The 17,132-nt window shown below is 38.1% G+C and overlaps 3 protein-coding genes across 13 annotated transcripts in view; 1 reads left to right on the plus strand and 2 right to left on the minus strand.

Moving 5' to 3' along the window:
• Nucleotides 1-1,926: 1,926 nt before the first annotated feature.
• Nucleotides 1,927-3,716, minus strand: LOC119071051 (bystin). Its single transcript, XM_037175710.1, has 5 exons — nt 3,440-3,716; nt 3,113-3,375; nt 2,770-3,057; nt 2,527-2,710; nt 1,927-2,467 (listed from the first exon to the last, which is right to left on the minus strand). The coding sequence occupies exons 1-5, from the start codon at nt 3,578-3,580 to the stop codon at nt 1,967-1,969; spliced, it is 1,377 nt and encodes a 458-aa protein (XP_037031605.1). The 5' UTR covers nt 3,581-3,716; the 3' UTR covers nt 1,927-1,966.
• A 1,229-nt stretch (nt 3,717-4,945) lies between these two features.
• On the plus strand, nt 4,946-6,862 carry LOC119070643 (zinc finger protein OZF-like). Its single transcript, XM_037175110.1, has 2 exons — nt 4,946-6,323; nt 6,621-6,862. Exons 1-2 carry the CDS (start codon nt 5,074-5,076, stop codon nt 6,841-6,843), a joined length of 1,473 nt encoding a protein of 490 aa, XP_037031005.1. The 5' UTR covers nt 4,946-5,073; the 3' UTR covers nt 6,844-6,862.
• A 3,080-nt stretch (nt 6,863-9,942) lies between these two features.
• The window catches only part of LOC119067163 (alpha-actinin, sarcomeric), a 45,949-nt gene continuing 38,759 nt past the window's right edge, over nt 9,943-17,132 (minus strand). For 5 of the 11 annotated variants that reach the window (XM_037170161.1, XM_037170400.1, XM_037170085.1 and 2 more), the window contains exons 5-12: nt 16,907-17,060; nt 16,532-16,671; nt 13,251-13,343; nt 12,815-13,165; nt 12,574-12,752; nt 11,534-12,505; nt 11,296-11,458; nt 11,010-11,227 (exon numbers count right to left, since the gene is read on the minus strand). In XM_037170161.1, the coding sequence (XP_037026056.1) occupies nt 11,069-11,227; nt 11,296-11,458; nt 11,534-12,505; nt 12,574-12,752; nt 12,815-13,165; nt 13,251-13,343; nt 16,532-16,671; nt 16,907-17,060 (2,211 nt within the window). In that variant the 3' untranslated portion in view covers nt 11,010-11,068. Of the gene's footprint in view, nt 11,228-11,295; nt 11,459-11,533; nt 12,506-12,573; nt 12,753-12,814; nt 13,166-13,250; nt 13,344-13,670; nt 13,757-16,531; nt 16,672-16,906; nt 17,061-17,132 lie in introns of all 11 variants that reach the window. The other 6 variants (XM_037170722.1, XM_037170566.1, XM_037170652.1 and 3 more) reach the window with 3 other exon arrangements.

Here is a 17,132-nt window from a genome sequence, read left to right on the forward strand (position 1 = left end):
TTAATTTGCAAAATTTGCAAAAATTCACAGAAATTCACAAAAATTTACACAAATTTACGCTTCATTTTCAGCACATTTTGCAAGTCTTTGCGTTCTTTTGTCTGTTTTAGTACAATTTAAAGTTAATAAAGCAATTAATTTGACTTTGAAGGTGTGTGGAAGTTACTTTTTTGAAAAAATTTGCAAATTTGTGGAGAATTTTGTGGGAATTTTTGCAAATTTAATTCTACATAATAGGCCCTGACTGCGTCGCAATTTTACCAATTCCATTACCAAATACTTATTCTTAGCTCATTTGCACGTGAGCATTCGACTGCTAGTGAGAATTTTCTTTCCTTTTTTGAAAGAAAAACACCAAAATCTGTATTGGAGAAAAACATTCGTTGGTGATGCATCTTCATCATCTTATCTTCATTATATTAATTATATGAAGCAAAATTGTTAGACACCTGCAAATAACATATTTTAGAACAAAATGCGAAAAAACGAGCTCAGGAATGAGAAACATTCACTCAGTAAAACATTTGTCGAACTGAACTTCAGTTGCTGAAGAAGGTAAGAGAGCGAGACACAAATTTTTTCGCTCACAATTATTCATTTCTTGATGTATTTAATTACTAAACTAGATTTTCTAAACAACTTTTTAGTCTTTTGACACTCCTAAAACTTCAGACTACTTTCCACTTCATGGATAAAAGACAAAAATGGCAAAAAATTTCCCTCGCTCCGCTCGCGACTACGATGCAACTACCATCCTTTGTTAAATTTATGGTTCAGCACCCAACGGGCTAAACGAAAGTCGGCGTGTCTGATTCAAAAATAAAACTTTTATTTTACAGTCGGTCGTGCCTGACAAGTAAAGTAAAAATTTTGAATTTTCAATTAACTGGTGCGGCATTTCAATAAAAATTCCATTTTTAAATTTTCATTCGTCATTTGGAACCATTTTCACATTAATTTGTATTTAGGTCACTAGGCTTTTCTTGGTTACAGCGGTGATCAAACTGGACTGTTAGAGGCTCACAGCGTTTTCAAAGTCATTGGACGTCCAAGTGGACGTGGATGTGTGCGTGAAAGTGCACCTGAAATTCCTGCCACTTAGACCATCAAAGGCAAATATAGTTATAACGAACGATGTGACAAGACAATGAACGAGAAGAATTTTTTAATTCCGGTAGTAGGGCAATTCAAATCACTTTGATCAGATGGTAACATTTATGCTGAAGTGGTATGATCGGAGTAATCATGTTGACAAGCATCTGCGTGTACGGTAAAAGGTGAAAAAAGGAACAGAAAAGGTGTAAGGTAAGGCAAGAGGAAGGTAAGTTATGTTCGAAATTAACATGTTGAACTGATGATAATTAAGCAGCTAGTCCAGCCAAGACCGAACTGTGCGGTTGTTTTTGGTTGCCACAGTAAAATATTGTGACATATCAGTGCAAGCATCTTCGCCGGAAGTGACCATCGTAGCCCTCTTCATCGAAAAGGAAATCTCGATCACTTCGTTGCAAACTTGTGGAACCTCGAACACATATTCTTGCTCTCACCCCGAACGAGTAACCGTCAAAAAATATTCCTTTCCCAGTTGCACTTAGGATGGTCCAGAGAATCTCCGAAAGAAACCAGGGATCAGACGTAAAAAAGAAATAAAGTGAAAAATTCCACCCACCGTGTATAATCAAGAGTATCAAAAGATTGAAGACTGAGTACACAAAAATCAGTACAAACTTAGTCTACCTCTAATTTCGAAACCTGGAGCTTGTAGATAGATTGCTCATTCAATATTGTAACTATTTCCAAGGTGATTTCATGAAAACAATGCCACGAAACAGTATGTCATGTCAGAGAAAATTGATTCCATCGATTCAATGCAATTTTCCGACGCCGATAAATCGTGGAATTAAGAAATGAAAACCATTTTGTATCATAAACCAATGTGTTGGTTGTATTTCCCTAAAACTTATTTCTACGCCTGCATATTTACATCGTCTTCACCCAGCCCGTAATCGGGTAACGTATCATCTCCCATCGGCATTGGTCCCAAATTATGGCTCGGTTCCATCATTTCCACATCTCTGCACTTGGCTGCCTGCAACTCTCTACGGATTTCCGGCGTGAGCTTAGGATGTTGTTGCTTCCGCAACAGTCCGAACAGCGCCTCTTTCTGTTCCGACGAAATATCGTTCTTGTATCGCTGCAAAAACGTCAACAAACTCTGGTGCCACAGGACGGGCATCTCGCGTTTGTCATTTTCGAAGCGTATGAAATGGAAAACGGTTGCGTCTACTACACGGTACGGCAACGCGTACCGTTTGTCGAGAAATATTCGAATGAATATCGAATTGGCGCCGTTGTATTCCATTACACAAATTTTCAGAAGGCAGGCGGACGAATGAAGCACCGGTATCTGATTGCGTGCGATTACACTGCCAAAAATGATTGCCTCACGAAGTGTACAATCGCCGGACTGCAAATGATGGATGGTTAAAAATTTTAAATGTTCGACCTGGCGTTCGTCACACTTACCTCCAACAGAGGCAAAATAACTCCTTTCATAAATGCGGCTGGCTTGAACAGGGCCTTTCTCATGGCATTGTACAAATGAGCGTTCAATTTACGATACTCCGATAAATCGTCACGGATGCGAGGGAGTAGAACCAAATTGTAGAATCTCTGGGCCATGTGTTGTGCCAGAATTGATGCGAATATTCTGGAAGATAATTACGTTTGAGCACTTGACGAACGACAGACCCATTTCAATGCACTCACCTAGTACCCTGGTACATGGCAGCCGCGCTCCAATTATGTGGTTCCGTTATGAACAGAATTTGCTCCCAGTTACGCAGTTTCGGTATGATTTTGAATGCTTTCGGAACCTTGCCACTGCGATATTTTTTCATCACATCTCTGACTCCCTCGTACATTTCCTTGACTCGTGGATCCAGTTCCTCAATCTTCAACGAACCAACGTCCGACAATTGAGTGTGAATTTCAGTTTGCTTTTCCGAGATTTTCTCCATGATTACATCTGCCAATTTGCGTGTTCGTTGACCGTCCCTAAATGACAATCATGAATTGCAAGAAACAATCTCCACTAACGGATGCAACTTACTTGTTTTGAAACATTTCCATGGCGCGTGCATCTTCTTCGGACAATTTAATGTCATCGAAAAAGTCTTGTTCGCAAACATCTGGTTGATCCTCCACCTCAGAGTCGGAATTGTCACTGTCCAACTTATTGAGTTTTCGTCGTGGGCCAAACGGGTTTGACAGTTTTTTCACCAACGGCGGTCCAAAATCGTCTTCAATGTTGAATTCAGCTTGTTGTTGTCGGGCAGCCGATAAAATTTTTTGCGACGATTTGGCATCAACGTACTGCAAATCAATCGACGAATTATGGTAAATCTGCAGGCTTCAGCTGATTCAACAAACCACTTACCATTTCCTCTTCGGCACGTAGACGAATCTTCAAATTTCCTTTCGATTTGGCTACACGCCCTTGGGTGATTTGTTCGTCCAGCGCAACTTTACTTGGAGCAGCTGCATGACCAAATTTCTTACTCTTTTTAGGTTTCCCCATTTTAGTTGAGCGTAACAAAGTTGATAGTAGCGTCTATCCTGTCGGTTGGGTGATAGAATCGAAGATTTTAATAGTCGCACGTTGCTTTCAGGTCCTGCGTGTTGACAATGAAATAAACTTAACCTCAAAACTGCTAAACGTCAAAATAAATTCACAATGACATTTCTTACTGGTTACGAGTTATTGAAAATGGTTGGGATGCGGTGGTCCATATTAGCAATGAAAGTACAAACCAGGTATGGCCTGTCCATACAAACTGGAGGAAATAGCGATATTATTTTAAAAAACTCAACTGATTTTCATCACAGCAGAGTAAAGTAACCCAGGCAGAACCGCTTGTTTGATTAGGGACCTGAATTATCGTAGTAGCCTTATTTATTTTGCTGACCTATCAATTGGGTGTTTCGACAGCAGCACCTTGAGTCGTCCTTGTACAAACTGGTCTAGCAATTCGGTTTCCACGTTTTTTTTTAGCAATATTGTTTCGGAATTTCTTCATGTGTTTTCCGTTGACAAGTAATTCGCTTGGTAAAAAAGGACTTCACCTAGCACATTCAAAGACCTTGGTCATAAATATTTGTCACTGAAATGTAAGCAAAATAGAGAAATTTAATTTCATAACCCACCAAAATCACGGGCGTCCACACAAAGTGTATTAACACTCAGCATAATGCAAATGCAGTTACGCCCGGATCCCTAATTTCAGGTGAATTTTGTTTTGTCAAGTTATATTGAGTTCGTTTGCGTCAAGTTGTGGCGAGTTCCGAGTGGTTATTCGAATTCGATTCCACCCAAACTTAGCAACAGCTCTTTGAATTGTTTGTTGTTCTGATAGCCTTGCACTGTGTGTGAGTGTTGCATTTAGTCCGTTGCCAAATCGCAACATTAAAAAAAGACTTTACACTCAGTTTATAGTGCGTTAGACGATGTCAGCGGGCATGCATTACCTTCATTGTTTATATTCTTGGCTTCCACCTACATGAAATAGTTATTTACACTCTGTGGTGGACCGTAGATTTTAGGCAATTTCGCAAGTTTGTAACGAAATTGCCTAAAATCAACCGTTCACCTCAGATGCGTATACAATTTTTCATACGAGAAAAATTCCGAATTTTATGCCTTGAAGGCATGTAAAACACATTCCAAAATATACCAAGGTCGGTAGATATAGGTTTGTTCCAAAGAAATTTGTTGACGTTTAGGTTAGGTTCATCTCGTTCATCTCTATGGATGAAATCGTTGTCGTTCATGTTGTTAAAGTTCGGGTTTACAGTTAATTGGAACAAACGAATAATATAAAGTCACATCTCTGTCTTTTTGTCTAATACTTTCCATTGTGACCTTTACTCTTTCGAGGTGACATTTGCAGAGACGGTAGAGGTAAACGAAATTTTGACAGATAAGCAACAACATAAACAAGAAAATTAATCGGTGCCATCGATGATGATAGATTAAAAAGATTTTCGAAAGAAGTACATTAGCATCACCTCAACATGGAATGTCAATATGATCCGCTGTTGGGTCCAAATCCAACCAGTCAAAAATTTGGTGAAATACGTGGCAATTACATGGGTGTACTTTCCTATCACTGTGTAATATGTCCAATTGAAGAAATGAATCACGACGAGTTTCTCGTCCATTACATGATACATTTTCGAGATTTATTTCACATCAAAGAAGAAGCACCAGAAGATGTGCCAGAATCAAATTTCAGAATTGCTCAAGTCCCTGAAATCGAAGAAATTAAAATAGAAATTCCACAAGCCAACAGTTTCGTTTCCAGTGAAATGAAACCAGAACCAAGAGATGCTGAAGATAGTTGGTCGAATGAAGATGAGGTGGACCATTCAATGGATCGTTCATTGGATGAGGTTGATCGTTCTACAGCGAAGAGGCGAGGCAGACCAAAGAATTCTGTAAAATTTACCGAGCCGAAGGAATGTGGAATTTGTGGTGAAAAGTTTGAGCTCAGGCACACATTTAAGGAACACATTCGGATCCACCAGTGTGGTCCTACTCCCAAAGTGTTTCAATGCGACATTTGCGGACGCAAGGCGTCGAAATTTAAGTATCTCATCGACCATTTTCGCTACAAACACACCAGCAAGATAAAGTGTGAAATTTGCCAAAAGATGATACGGAAGAACTACCGGATTGCTCACCTTAAGCGGCACAATGACGAACGAAATTTTAAGTGTATGATATGCAACAAGGCTTTTGTTATGGCCGGAGATCTCACAGCGCACTTAAAACTTCATTCGACAGCCGCGACCAAGAATCCTAGTTCCAAGAAATTCGTCGAGCCACAAACGTGCAGTGTGTGCGGACAAAAATTCATCGGAATCAGTGCCTACGAACGACACATTCAGAGCCACGGTACAACGGCATCGTTATACGAATGTGATATTTGTGGCCGCCGGGTAAAAGAAAAGAAAAACCTGCTGAGCCACATGCTGTTCCGTCATTCGGGCATGCCGAAAGCGAAGGCGACATGCAACATTTGTGGTAAAACATTCAATCGAAAATATCTGAATCTGCACGTACAGAAACACAACGTCACGAATCAAAAGCCAAGTCACATCTGTCCCATTTGTGGTAAGACATTTTTGGTCAGTGCTGATTTGTCAGCGCACATACGACAGCACAATCGGACAACAGAAGCTGCACCGTGTTCTATATGTGGAAAAACATTTGCATCGGCTGCATCGCTAGCCGATCATAACCGGGTGCATTCCGGTGAAAGGTGAGTTTCTGTCGAATGAATCCTTCGAATAAAATGTTTTAATTTCATGTATCAGGGGAAAAGCGTTCAATAGATTACTTATTGCAAAGAATTTCAATTGCTATTCAAAGGGGAAACGCAGCATGGATCTTGGAACGTGGGGAAGGAATAGAGTGGACGATTTTTATTTAATAAAATTTCTGTTTTTGAAAAGATCGATTTTTTACTGGCTGTGCAACTTGAGCAGTCCTTTTTTCGCTTATCTTAAAATAAAACCAATTTATTTTAATTTCAATAGAAATTTTCAAATTTTTTCAGACCGTTTCCTTGTCCAATTTGTGGTTCAAAATTCCGTACCAGAAGTATGCTGTACGTCCATCGAACTATCCATTTAACGGAAAAAAATTTCGCCTGTGATATATGCCATATGCGATTCAAAAATCCCGCCTACGTGAAGACGCACAAGAGGAAGGTCCACGAAAAGAACAAGGTGCCCAAAAATAGTTTGTCAGTAAATGCTTCGACGTTTTCGTTGAAATAAATGTAAACTGGGGAACATCTAACTAGTCTTTTTATACTTCGAATTAGAGACTTGCCTTTACAAATTTTTTTGGTTATTGCCTTCGAAGTTGCTCCAGTATTTTCTATCACAAGAACTTCACATACCTTCATAGACAAAACTAGTCACAACGACGCGATTGTGAATCGACCTTAAAGAAAGTAGACGATGGGCCGTCTTTAAGCAACAATAATTGACGATTGAATTACAAATTCACACTCAAATAATGCATAGTATTTTTATCATGCCCGCACGTTAGTAAGCGGGCGTGACGCAAGTCCACTACCAAAAAAGTTTACGAAAATGTTTTTTGGGGACGGCGGAGCATATTGTGGGAATGTGTTAGTAAGTCGTACGTGTATGCGTACAACCCTTTGATCGAGTCAGTTCTTATACGAAAGTCATTAGAATAAGACGTGTTTGAATTTACGGAGTAAATAAACTTGAATTTTTACAGCAACTTTTTGACTTCTCACCCTTTGTTCCAATGGCCCCCAAACTAGGATATATGGAATCTAGGAATCCATACGAGTTCACCGAGCTATCACACGTTACTGCAGCTTCAAAATTGGCCGAGATATTGAACTTCGAAATATTGATTGCAGATGTTGAGGAACATATTATTAGGAAAATGGTGAAAAATGTACTACAATCGCTAAACCGAACTGGTGTGCATACGTTATTTTGCACCAGCTGGTCACATACAATTCCAAATGGGACCAGCTGGTGCAAAATAACGTATGCACACCAGTTCGGTTTAGCGATTGTAAGGAATTTAAACGGAAGAAAACCGAATCATCTGCCACTTGTGACGCAAATTAATTTTTGTAAAATTTTCTTTCGCAAATTTTTTGGGTCAATTTTTGTTGATGAAACTTTTGCGTACGGCGCACAATGCGTCACCCTCAGCGATATCAGTTATTTTGTAAGTAAGATAAAGGACTTGCGTCACATTTACCATTTAAGGGTTTTTTGACTGATATTATTTAACAGTATTTTACATTATTTATAAATAAAATCATTCTACCAAGTTCTTGGAAGGTGGAATTGTACCAAGAATCGATGCAACATTTCCACTGAATTGAGACACACCAAACGTCTCTGTGACGACTGGAATGAAAATAAATTGTTCTCGCAAATCGTCGTAGTGTTCGTACTTTTTCTTTCTTCCACGTGTTTTGCTGCCCAACCTAATTTTTTTAATGTTCGATTTTATAAGACGATGTAAAAGGCGTGGGGTAATTTGGCACACGGTGCTAAAACAACGCATTTTTCAACTAAGGTGAACTCGCACACGATTTTTCGATACCAAAATTTTGTAAAAGGAGTCATTAAGTCGATGACATGGCTAAAAAGCATTTGCAGCAATGATCTTGCGTGTGCGAGTTCACCTTTTACGTAGTTTAAAAGTTCGTTCTTTTGGCACCGTGCGCCAGATTCCCCGATGCCATGTAAAGGTATCAGCACAAAGTCCCATAACAGTGATTTTCCATTGGTCAAAGGTATAAGACTGAGGCCATCAGGTTTCTTCCCGTCGGGTCTCAAATAACAGATTCAGAAATCTTATTTGAATGGAACTTAGTTGTAATTGCTTTCTCCGTCATTTCAGGATCAGTACGTTTTTCGGTTGTTGACTTGACTTGACTTAAGTAACCAAACATCTCCCATGAAAACATTGAACGTGAGAATTTCGGCAAGATCACGCCCTAATCCACCTTTTCGTTCTCCTTGATAACATTCAGTACACGTAATCGCACGTATTCAACCAAGTACAACTCTCACCACGCGACATCCATGTGTGTTCTGCTTGGGATCAATGTAGGGCACGACATTGGGGTTTCTTATATAGCGAATTCGATTCCAGAACTCGCCTCCGGATCGTGCTGGAAACCTCCTAATCGCTAAAAACGCCTTCCAGCATGCGTTAGGAAAATAGCCATTTCCTTCTGTTTTACCTTACGACCGGAATATAAACTAAAACTCTCCAGGTCCGGTTGATGTTTATAAAGCATCAAATGCATTTTGACGTAACCGTTCAGTTGTCTGTTTAACTTTTCTATCGGAGCTGAGAAGCTTTACCTCATATTTTTTTAGTAAAAATGTCGACGAGTCGTCATCGAGTGACTCGATTCGAGTCGGACAAATTTCACATCATTTATTACCGTGTATAACACGTTCAATATTATAAGTATCATCCTCAATATTTGCTACGCTCCAATTTCGATGAAATTAGAGACAAATAGATATTAGCCGATGGGGAAACCACGCACTTCAAGCAAAAGTGCCTCGCGTGACAGCTGCTAAAAATAATATTATTTTCTTGATTTTTTTACAGTGTCAAAATTTGTTCGATACACTGTCCCGTTTCAGTACTCTATTTAAAGTAGCACTCATGCTTGAAGTGTGTTGCCACTAGTCAAAATTTGCATTCTAAATTCCGAAAATTATATTTCCTGCTGCGCCACTTGTCAGGAATTCTACTCACCACAATTGAAAATACTTTACTTGGGGATGCTGTCCCTGAACCTCTCGTTCAAAACTCATTTTATTTTCTTCTTTTTCTACACTTTTTGTTCCATGTTCCTTTGACCACTTTTAATTTGACTTTCTCTAACGACAACTTGATCAAAGATTCGATTGGTCAGAATATTTACCGACACCACCAATTCCACTAATGGTTTCTCCCTGGATATTAGCTGATCGATTGACCAAGTTTTCATTTCAATTCTATGTCCAATACTAGTGTCACTAGTGTCAAAATCAATGGCAACAACTGGAAACTTTCGGAATGAGCACAAGCATCCGTTGGTCCCAAAGACGTCAGTGGTTCCGCTGCAGCCGCTTCACCAAAAAAAAATTAGAAACTTTTGGAAACGCGACAGTTATTGGTGTAGCGGGTACCGAGAGAGCCATGAGAATTAATAAACATTGCACAAGTCTGCACTGGCTATTGTTAGTACAATATCGAAGGTAGACAGCAGACATTTGTATGACACTGAATAATTTTCGAGACTGCGAATCGTCTTTGTGCAGTCGTTGAAAGACACTAGCCACTGAAACGGAATAATACACAAAATGGGCTAAGAATAACATAATCCATTTATTGTATATATTATTACTGTACATTGTGTGTAAAGTTTTCCAGTAAATTAATTTTTTAAAATTTCAAATTAAAATATTTCTAGCGGGATTTTATGCTCTTTGAAATGTAACTAAATAAAAAATTATAAATAAAAAAATAAAAATAAAAAAGTTGATTTTAAAAGTGGGATAATGATGTTGGGGGCGAAGCTACATTCAGCTGTAACTCAATAATTATTTATTTTTCGTGTGTTTGTTGCCATTTATGTTCTTTAAATTAATTAAATTAAATTAAATTCGCTCTTTTATCAAACCTTCATGTTAAAAATAAAAGAAGAAAAAATAAAATTTAAAACAAAAGAAAAAATAAAAAAAAATATTTACGTAAAAATAAGGAAATAAAATTAACTTAAAAATTAAGATAAATTTTATGCTTTTGGCTTAGTAATGGCGCGACGCGAACGTTTTTGTTTTCCATTTTCATTTTTCTTTTTCTTTTCAAAAAAAAAAAATTTGATTTTCAAATTTTCCCAACAATTGTTTGGGTCGAATTTATGCGCATGCGATGTTAAGAGAGAGAGAGAGAGAGATAATAAAGAAACTACAATTGAACTCAACGAAACAATGTGTGTGTGTGACCAACCAGTATGACCACTTGATGTTCTATTAAAAAATCTACGAAAGTGAAATTAAGTAACCGAAAGATTCATAGACAATTCACCAGAAAAATCCTTTCTTTTTTTCGTGCAAAAAACATCGAAATATTTTCTAATCGAAGCTATATGAGAACGAACCGATAAGCTTCAATGACTGAATAAAAAATTAAATTGTTCGTTTCGACAGATGGGAAAATATTCCAGTACGATCGGTACGATCTTCTCCGCTATCCGATAAAATTTCGAAGAAAATTTCCTTTTCCCCTTCTTACATTTAAATTGTGTCAATCATAAATTAGTATGAAACTGAGGATTTAATTTGATAATTTTTTCCAGATTCAGATTGATTCAGAGATTATTAGAGGTTGTGCTAAGATTTAAACGTTTCGTTTTCCTTTCCCTTCCGTTTCATTTTTAAAATTTTTAAATTGGTTAGTTAAATAGGTTGACGCTTATGCAAAAAAAAATGTTTACAGATCACTTTCACCGTACAGTGCTGTGCTGAAGGACATGTAGTCCAAAGCACCGGGTATGCCATTCGGTCCTTTGTATGGTGGCATTCTTTGGATACAGTATTCAGCCTGATCTGGTGGCAATTCACGTCGGAGTTCGTCGGGCAGAATGAATGGCTGGAAAAGAACGCAAAATTTTCGGTTAGTCGTCGTTATGCCTTAACAGGCTTTATCAAAAAACTGACCTTATCAGAAGCTAAAATTCTAAATGAATCAATGACTTGTTCTGCTGTATCGGTGTCGGTACTTTCGCGTGTCATAAAGTCTAAGAAAGCGTCAAAGTGTACAAATCCGGTTGAGTTAGGATCGACCACAGCCAAGATGCGTTGGAAGTCCATGTCACCTTGTCTGTAAAACATTGAGAAGAAAAACGGAGATTAGAATTGTCGGCCAGGGATGATCGTAGCCAATGACAATCGTTACCTGTCTCGGCCAATTGAATATCCCAATGACACTAAGCACGATTTGAATTCTTCCGGTGCCAAGCGGCCAGATCGATTTTTGTCGAAATGATTGAAGCTGGATCTGAATTCCGTTAATTGTTCCTGAGTGATGCCTTTCGAGTCACGTGTCAGAATTTGATTCTCGACTTCGTTGATGTTTCGGTTGATGGAAGTGAGCAACTGTTCCCATCCGACACGCAACGTTTCCATGGTGTACTGGGTGTAACGATTTTCGAAGATCATCGATTCCTGAACGGCCTGGTGAATCTTTTCCAATTCTTCAATGTGTGGTTTGTAGGCGTACACGGCTTGTTCGTATTCTTTGAGACGATGTAGTTGATCTTCTAGCGATCCTTGCAGTCCCATACCAATTGCCGTAACTGAATCCATTTGTCGTTCAATCCATGGTCCCACTGAATTTGCCTTTTCAGCGAATTGGCGACGAAGCATCTCGTTGTTCTGTTGCTTACGTAATTCGTTGGCCAATGTCTGGTCACGTTGTGGTACCAATGTACGCACCTCCGACCATTTGCGGGTCAAGTCATGTGCACTGACTGATGTGTATGGATTCTCCAATCCACCGGGGATTTGGTTTTGGTTGACAATACTTTCAACTTCACGTACGAGTCCGACAATGACATTGTACTCTTTGTCGGCTTCTCCAAGGGTGGCCTTGAATTGGTCATGAGCTTGCATCAGACCTTGAATTTCTTCCATTGTGTGAACAATGAACATGTCCACCAAATCTTCGCGTGTTCCGTCCAACCAGTTATTGAATGGAGCAGCGCGTTTAGCGAATTCCAAATGGAGAATATCGATTTTTTCGAGAATACGTTCGGCATCGTCTAGAGCTTGACGACGGCGTTGAGTTAGAGCTCCCAAACGGTCCCATTGATCGCAGATACGTTGGCAACGGGAGTTGACCGATGCACAATCGTGATACTCAAGAGTGCTGTTGGGGCGGAATTTTTCGAATTAAAAGAAAATTGAAAATTTCTACATCGATCAATTGCAACGTACTTCAATTCCTGAGCGATGGCAGCGATTTGTTCAACACGATCTTGATGAGCAGCCAAATCGGATTCGAATGCTTCGTGTTTCTTTTTCAATGCCTTCAATTCATTTAACTTACATTGACGGAAGTCTTGCGATTGAAGCATTTCTTCCTTTCCACGGGTCCACTCTTCGTGGGTATCGGCCTGGAAAAAAAATTGGTTGAAATCAGTCACATTGATGCTTGGAAATTCGATTCGTGACAAACCTTATGCTTAAACTTCTGAGCCAAATGTTCCAAACGCTCAAGACGCATCGTTTCAGCCAACAGCCATTCTTCGAATGCCTTTTCGGCCAATTCTAGACCCTTCCAGCAGTTCGAAATGTCCGACACCATTTTACCTTCGGTGGGCATATAGGCCGGTCGGTTGGATAAACGAAGTTTCGTTTGCAGCGTATTGAAATTTGTTTCCAATTTGGCTTTTTGTTCCACGCGTGGTGGCTTGTGCTTGCGGCGGTAGGTTCTATATTCTTCGAGTTTCTTCTGAACTCCAGCTAGGGAGTTGTCGGTTTGACGCGAGTTTAACCATGGCATGGTGCGACGGATCCACTCGAGTAACTGCATGGAAGTGAAATGGTCAGTAGGCCATACAACTAACCGAATTTCATAAGAGTTAGTTCGTCCATGGACTGGACATACTTACATCACTAGCTAATCGTTCATACTCTTCCATGAGGCGTTCATTCTCTTGGTTGACCTTCAACACTTTGCAGATACGGTTTGCTGCAGTTTCAGCCTAGACGATTTTAGGGACAAAAAGAAAATGCAATTTAGTATGGGCCCTACGTCCGACAACTCTTATCAAAAATACAAGACACTAGCAGATTGGCGCGTCAAGCTGCAGCAAAAAAGAAATTAAATTTTTACTTTTTTGTGTACCGGCGGTCGTTTGAAACATTTTACCAAAATGTATAACAATCTTATCATCATTCGACGGTTTGTGATTTGCAATTTCGATAAAAAAAATATTTTTGCCAATCGGGAAATTTTGTAGAGAAATTTTGTTGTTCAAACCGAAATTCTGTTTTTTAATTGTTGTGAATTTTGACTATTTTGAACCGACCTTTTGTGCACCACTGAAGCAATGGTAGTATGATGAAACATATGTCATAACAGCCCTCTCGTCCGGCATTGCTGTATTCTGCAGGTCTATAAATAACAACGTCAAATAGCAAAAAAGCACACACATCATTGCAAAAAAAATTGTAACAATTTTATTTGGAAGGTTATAATTATGCTGGATGGAATAGATAGTTGGGTCCGAGGTTGGGTCGGTAGAAATGTAAAATTTAAATTTATTCAGAACGCGTAGGGAATCCAACAAAGGATCTGAAATGTTAGGATGATCGGATCTCTGATATCCGACCAATCAACTAAAGCTGAAAGGGATCATTTATAAAGAACGTATCGTTTTTTCAGTGCTGTCATCAAAATTAAATCTTAATTAACTCGAGAAATACGAACTCTGTAAAGTTAAAACTGTATTCTACACCCATTTGGGAGGGTAGGACATGGTTGTAACTTCGCAGAGCGTGTTCTTCCCGAGTTATTTAAGATTCAACTTTGATGACAGCACTGAAAGAACGTTACGTACTTTATGAACGATCCCTAATATTGACATGCACTAGCTCTTATGATTCATCTAGGCACTGGATTAAAATTCCATGTAAAATTGGAGAAATTAAATTTTGGTCACCGAAATAGTATTTAGGAATGGTATCACTTGAATGGACCTTAAAAACATCCTTTCGATAAATCATCATTATAATCACATTCTATCCAGCATAATACGTCGTTAATGATAGAACATTTAAAAATAAAATAAAAAAACAAAAACCTAAAACTCATATCCGTTAATGGAGCATTTTAGATTCATTATTGGGATCGATTTAATTATTACAAAAATCAATATATTCGTATAACATGCCTGAACAAAAATGCAAGAAATTTACATGAAATAGTGGACAATGTTCATTTTAACAATGTTTTTATGGGTAAATTTGTGTAATTTTTTTCTTTGTTTGTTTATTGTGTAAAGAGTTTTTTTTTCTGTACAAATCAATGAGTCATTCAAGTAGTGCGTTTCAAGAGGAGTTACTTTAGGTTGGGCAAACATATTTGAAAATGAGATAAGATTCACTTAGAACATCTGCAGTGAATCGAACCGATAGAAAATACGTATTAAAACTGGTAAAGAATTTGAATGAAATTTGCAGGTAAAAAAATTGAACAAAATTTACCGTTAAAAATTCTATTGAAATTTACCGTTAAAAATTCGATTGATATTTACCGGTAAAAATTCGATTGATATTTACCGGTAAAAATTCGATTGATATTTACCGGTAAAAATTCGATTGATATTTACCGGTAAAAATTCGATTGATATTTACCGGTAAAAATTCGATTGATATTTACCGGTAAAAATTCGATTGAAATTTACTGGTAAAAATTTGAATGAAATTTACCGATTGAACTCACTAGTTAATCTGTCGATGTGAAGCGAAGATATTCATTGTTCAAGTTCGATAGACAGCTTCCACTTCAAGAACTTTAAGTGGTCGCTTTTTTGATATGTTTACAGTGAAATGTTTGCTCTGAAAAGTAACATCCGGAAAATTTTTAGAAACAATTACGGCGATTCATTGCAGTAAGAAATTGATGCATGAATCATAAGTATGTAAAAAACAACCTTGAAAACGATATATGAATGACTACATTGTCGAAAAGATTAGGAGAGTATAACGTTTGTTGTTCAAAATTGTCTTCTTGCTGAAAAATGGTGTCTGTAGAAACGGTATTGATGAAGTGAAAATTATTGACAAAACATAGAAAATATCTATGACATCCCACCATGTCCTCATTCATCACCCGCCATAGATCGTGATGCCAACATACAAATTGTTTTACTTACAAAAGTCCGAAAATGGAGGAAAGGTATGAACTGATGATAAGAATAAAAATGCTCGTAAAAAGTTCCTGCTTAGCAGGGATCTCGCATTTGTACAATGGTTCAGTGAACTTTAATCCTTTCCACCCTCAAAACTGTTTTTATTGAAAAATAAATAACTATTTATTTGGTCAACAGACTCTAAAAGTCTGACCAGTTTCAATACAAAAACGGCGCGTTGGCAGCGGTGGAGTGAATTTAACGACTGGCGGATTTACTACAACGTTTTATATTATACATTCTTCTTCAGTCAATAGAGTTAGTTTCGAAAAGCAACAAACAAACAAAATGTCCTTATTAGAGTCGAAGCTCGGGTTAAATCAAAACAATTCGTTTTAAGATGTGGAAATTAGATAGAGTCTATGTTGTTGTGTTGTAGTGATGTATGTAGCAATAACTGAGACTGAATTCTTCGGCAAAAAATCTGTTGCAACGGAAGACAATCTTCCTAGGATTCATTTGACTTTTTCGTACGTTGCAAACGAATCGAATTTTAATGATTCGTAAAAGGGGAATATTTTCAAAAGGCCTCGACAATCGATTAGACTGTTGAATGTGTGTTGGTCCGAGCGAGTATCAATTAACACTCCATACGTGAACCTTGGAATAATCAATCCTTGAATTCGTTAATCGATTCAGTATCAACTTTCCACACATTGTGAGTTCTGGCGAACGACCACGATGCCTCACATCGGTGCAGTGGATTTATGAATCATTTTACCTTCATCGGAACAAAGCCACGAATTTTGCATAATTCAGTCGTTCAGCTTTCGATTTCTTTCTTTTTTAATGAGTTAAGTCTTTAAATAGTCTCTGATTAATCAACTCGAAATTATGATGAATTAGTTGGCTGCAGCGCATTTCAAACGGATGTTAAATGATGATCAAAAAAAAAATTCAAAATGAAGACAATCGCTCAAAACTCAAAACTCATGAAACAACATGAAAAACTACACTATGTGGAACGCTTTAGTCACATTGTAGTATTTGTAGGGGTATTGAGGTTGTGGAGGGTGTGTTATATGTCCAACCTGCTGGGCTCCTTGGAACGCATGATAATAACATGACACGTATGTCATGATAGCTCTTTCGTCTGGTTTTGGTGTGTTGATCAAATCTACAGATGATTTATGTTGAACGTACATAGAGAACGAATAAGAAATTTAATGTTCACGTTCTTGGTCTAGCTCTGAATGCGTTCTGACTGTAATCACTAATGACTAAGAGAACCAAAAATTTTTGATGGAAAATGATTTCCATGATCTTCCGAACTTATTGTCTAAGGTTTTACCTAACTCTCGATCCAATAATCCCAAAAATTAACAAACGAAAAACATAACAAACAAAAATACCTTCTGGATCCAACATTCTTGGAATATCTAAATATTTTTCAGCAACATCGAAAGCTGTATTCAAATTCTCCAACGGATTGTCCTTTGAGAGCCGTCCGTAATCGATCAAATCCGGTCTGTGACGATGGATCAATGCACAGAACGCTAAGCCATCCTGCGTGTGAATAAAATGAACAAATTCAGATTGTTTGACGGGAACAAAAAATCAATTTCCTTTCACCGGAAT

Source organism: Bradysia coprophila, chromosome II (genome assembly GCF_014529535.1).
Source record: "Bradysia coprophila strain Holo2 chromosome II, BU_Bcop_v1, whole genome shotgun sequence".
Lineage (NCBI taxonomy): Eukaryota > Metazoa > Arthropoda > Insecta > Diptera > Sciaridae > Bradysia > Bradysia coprophila.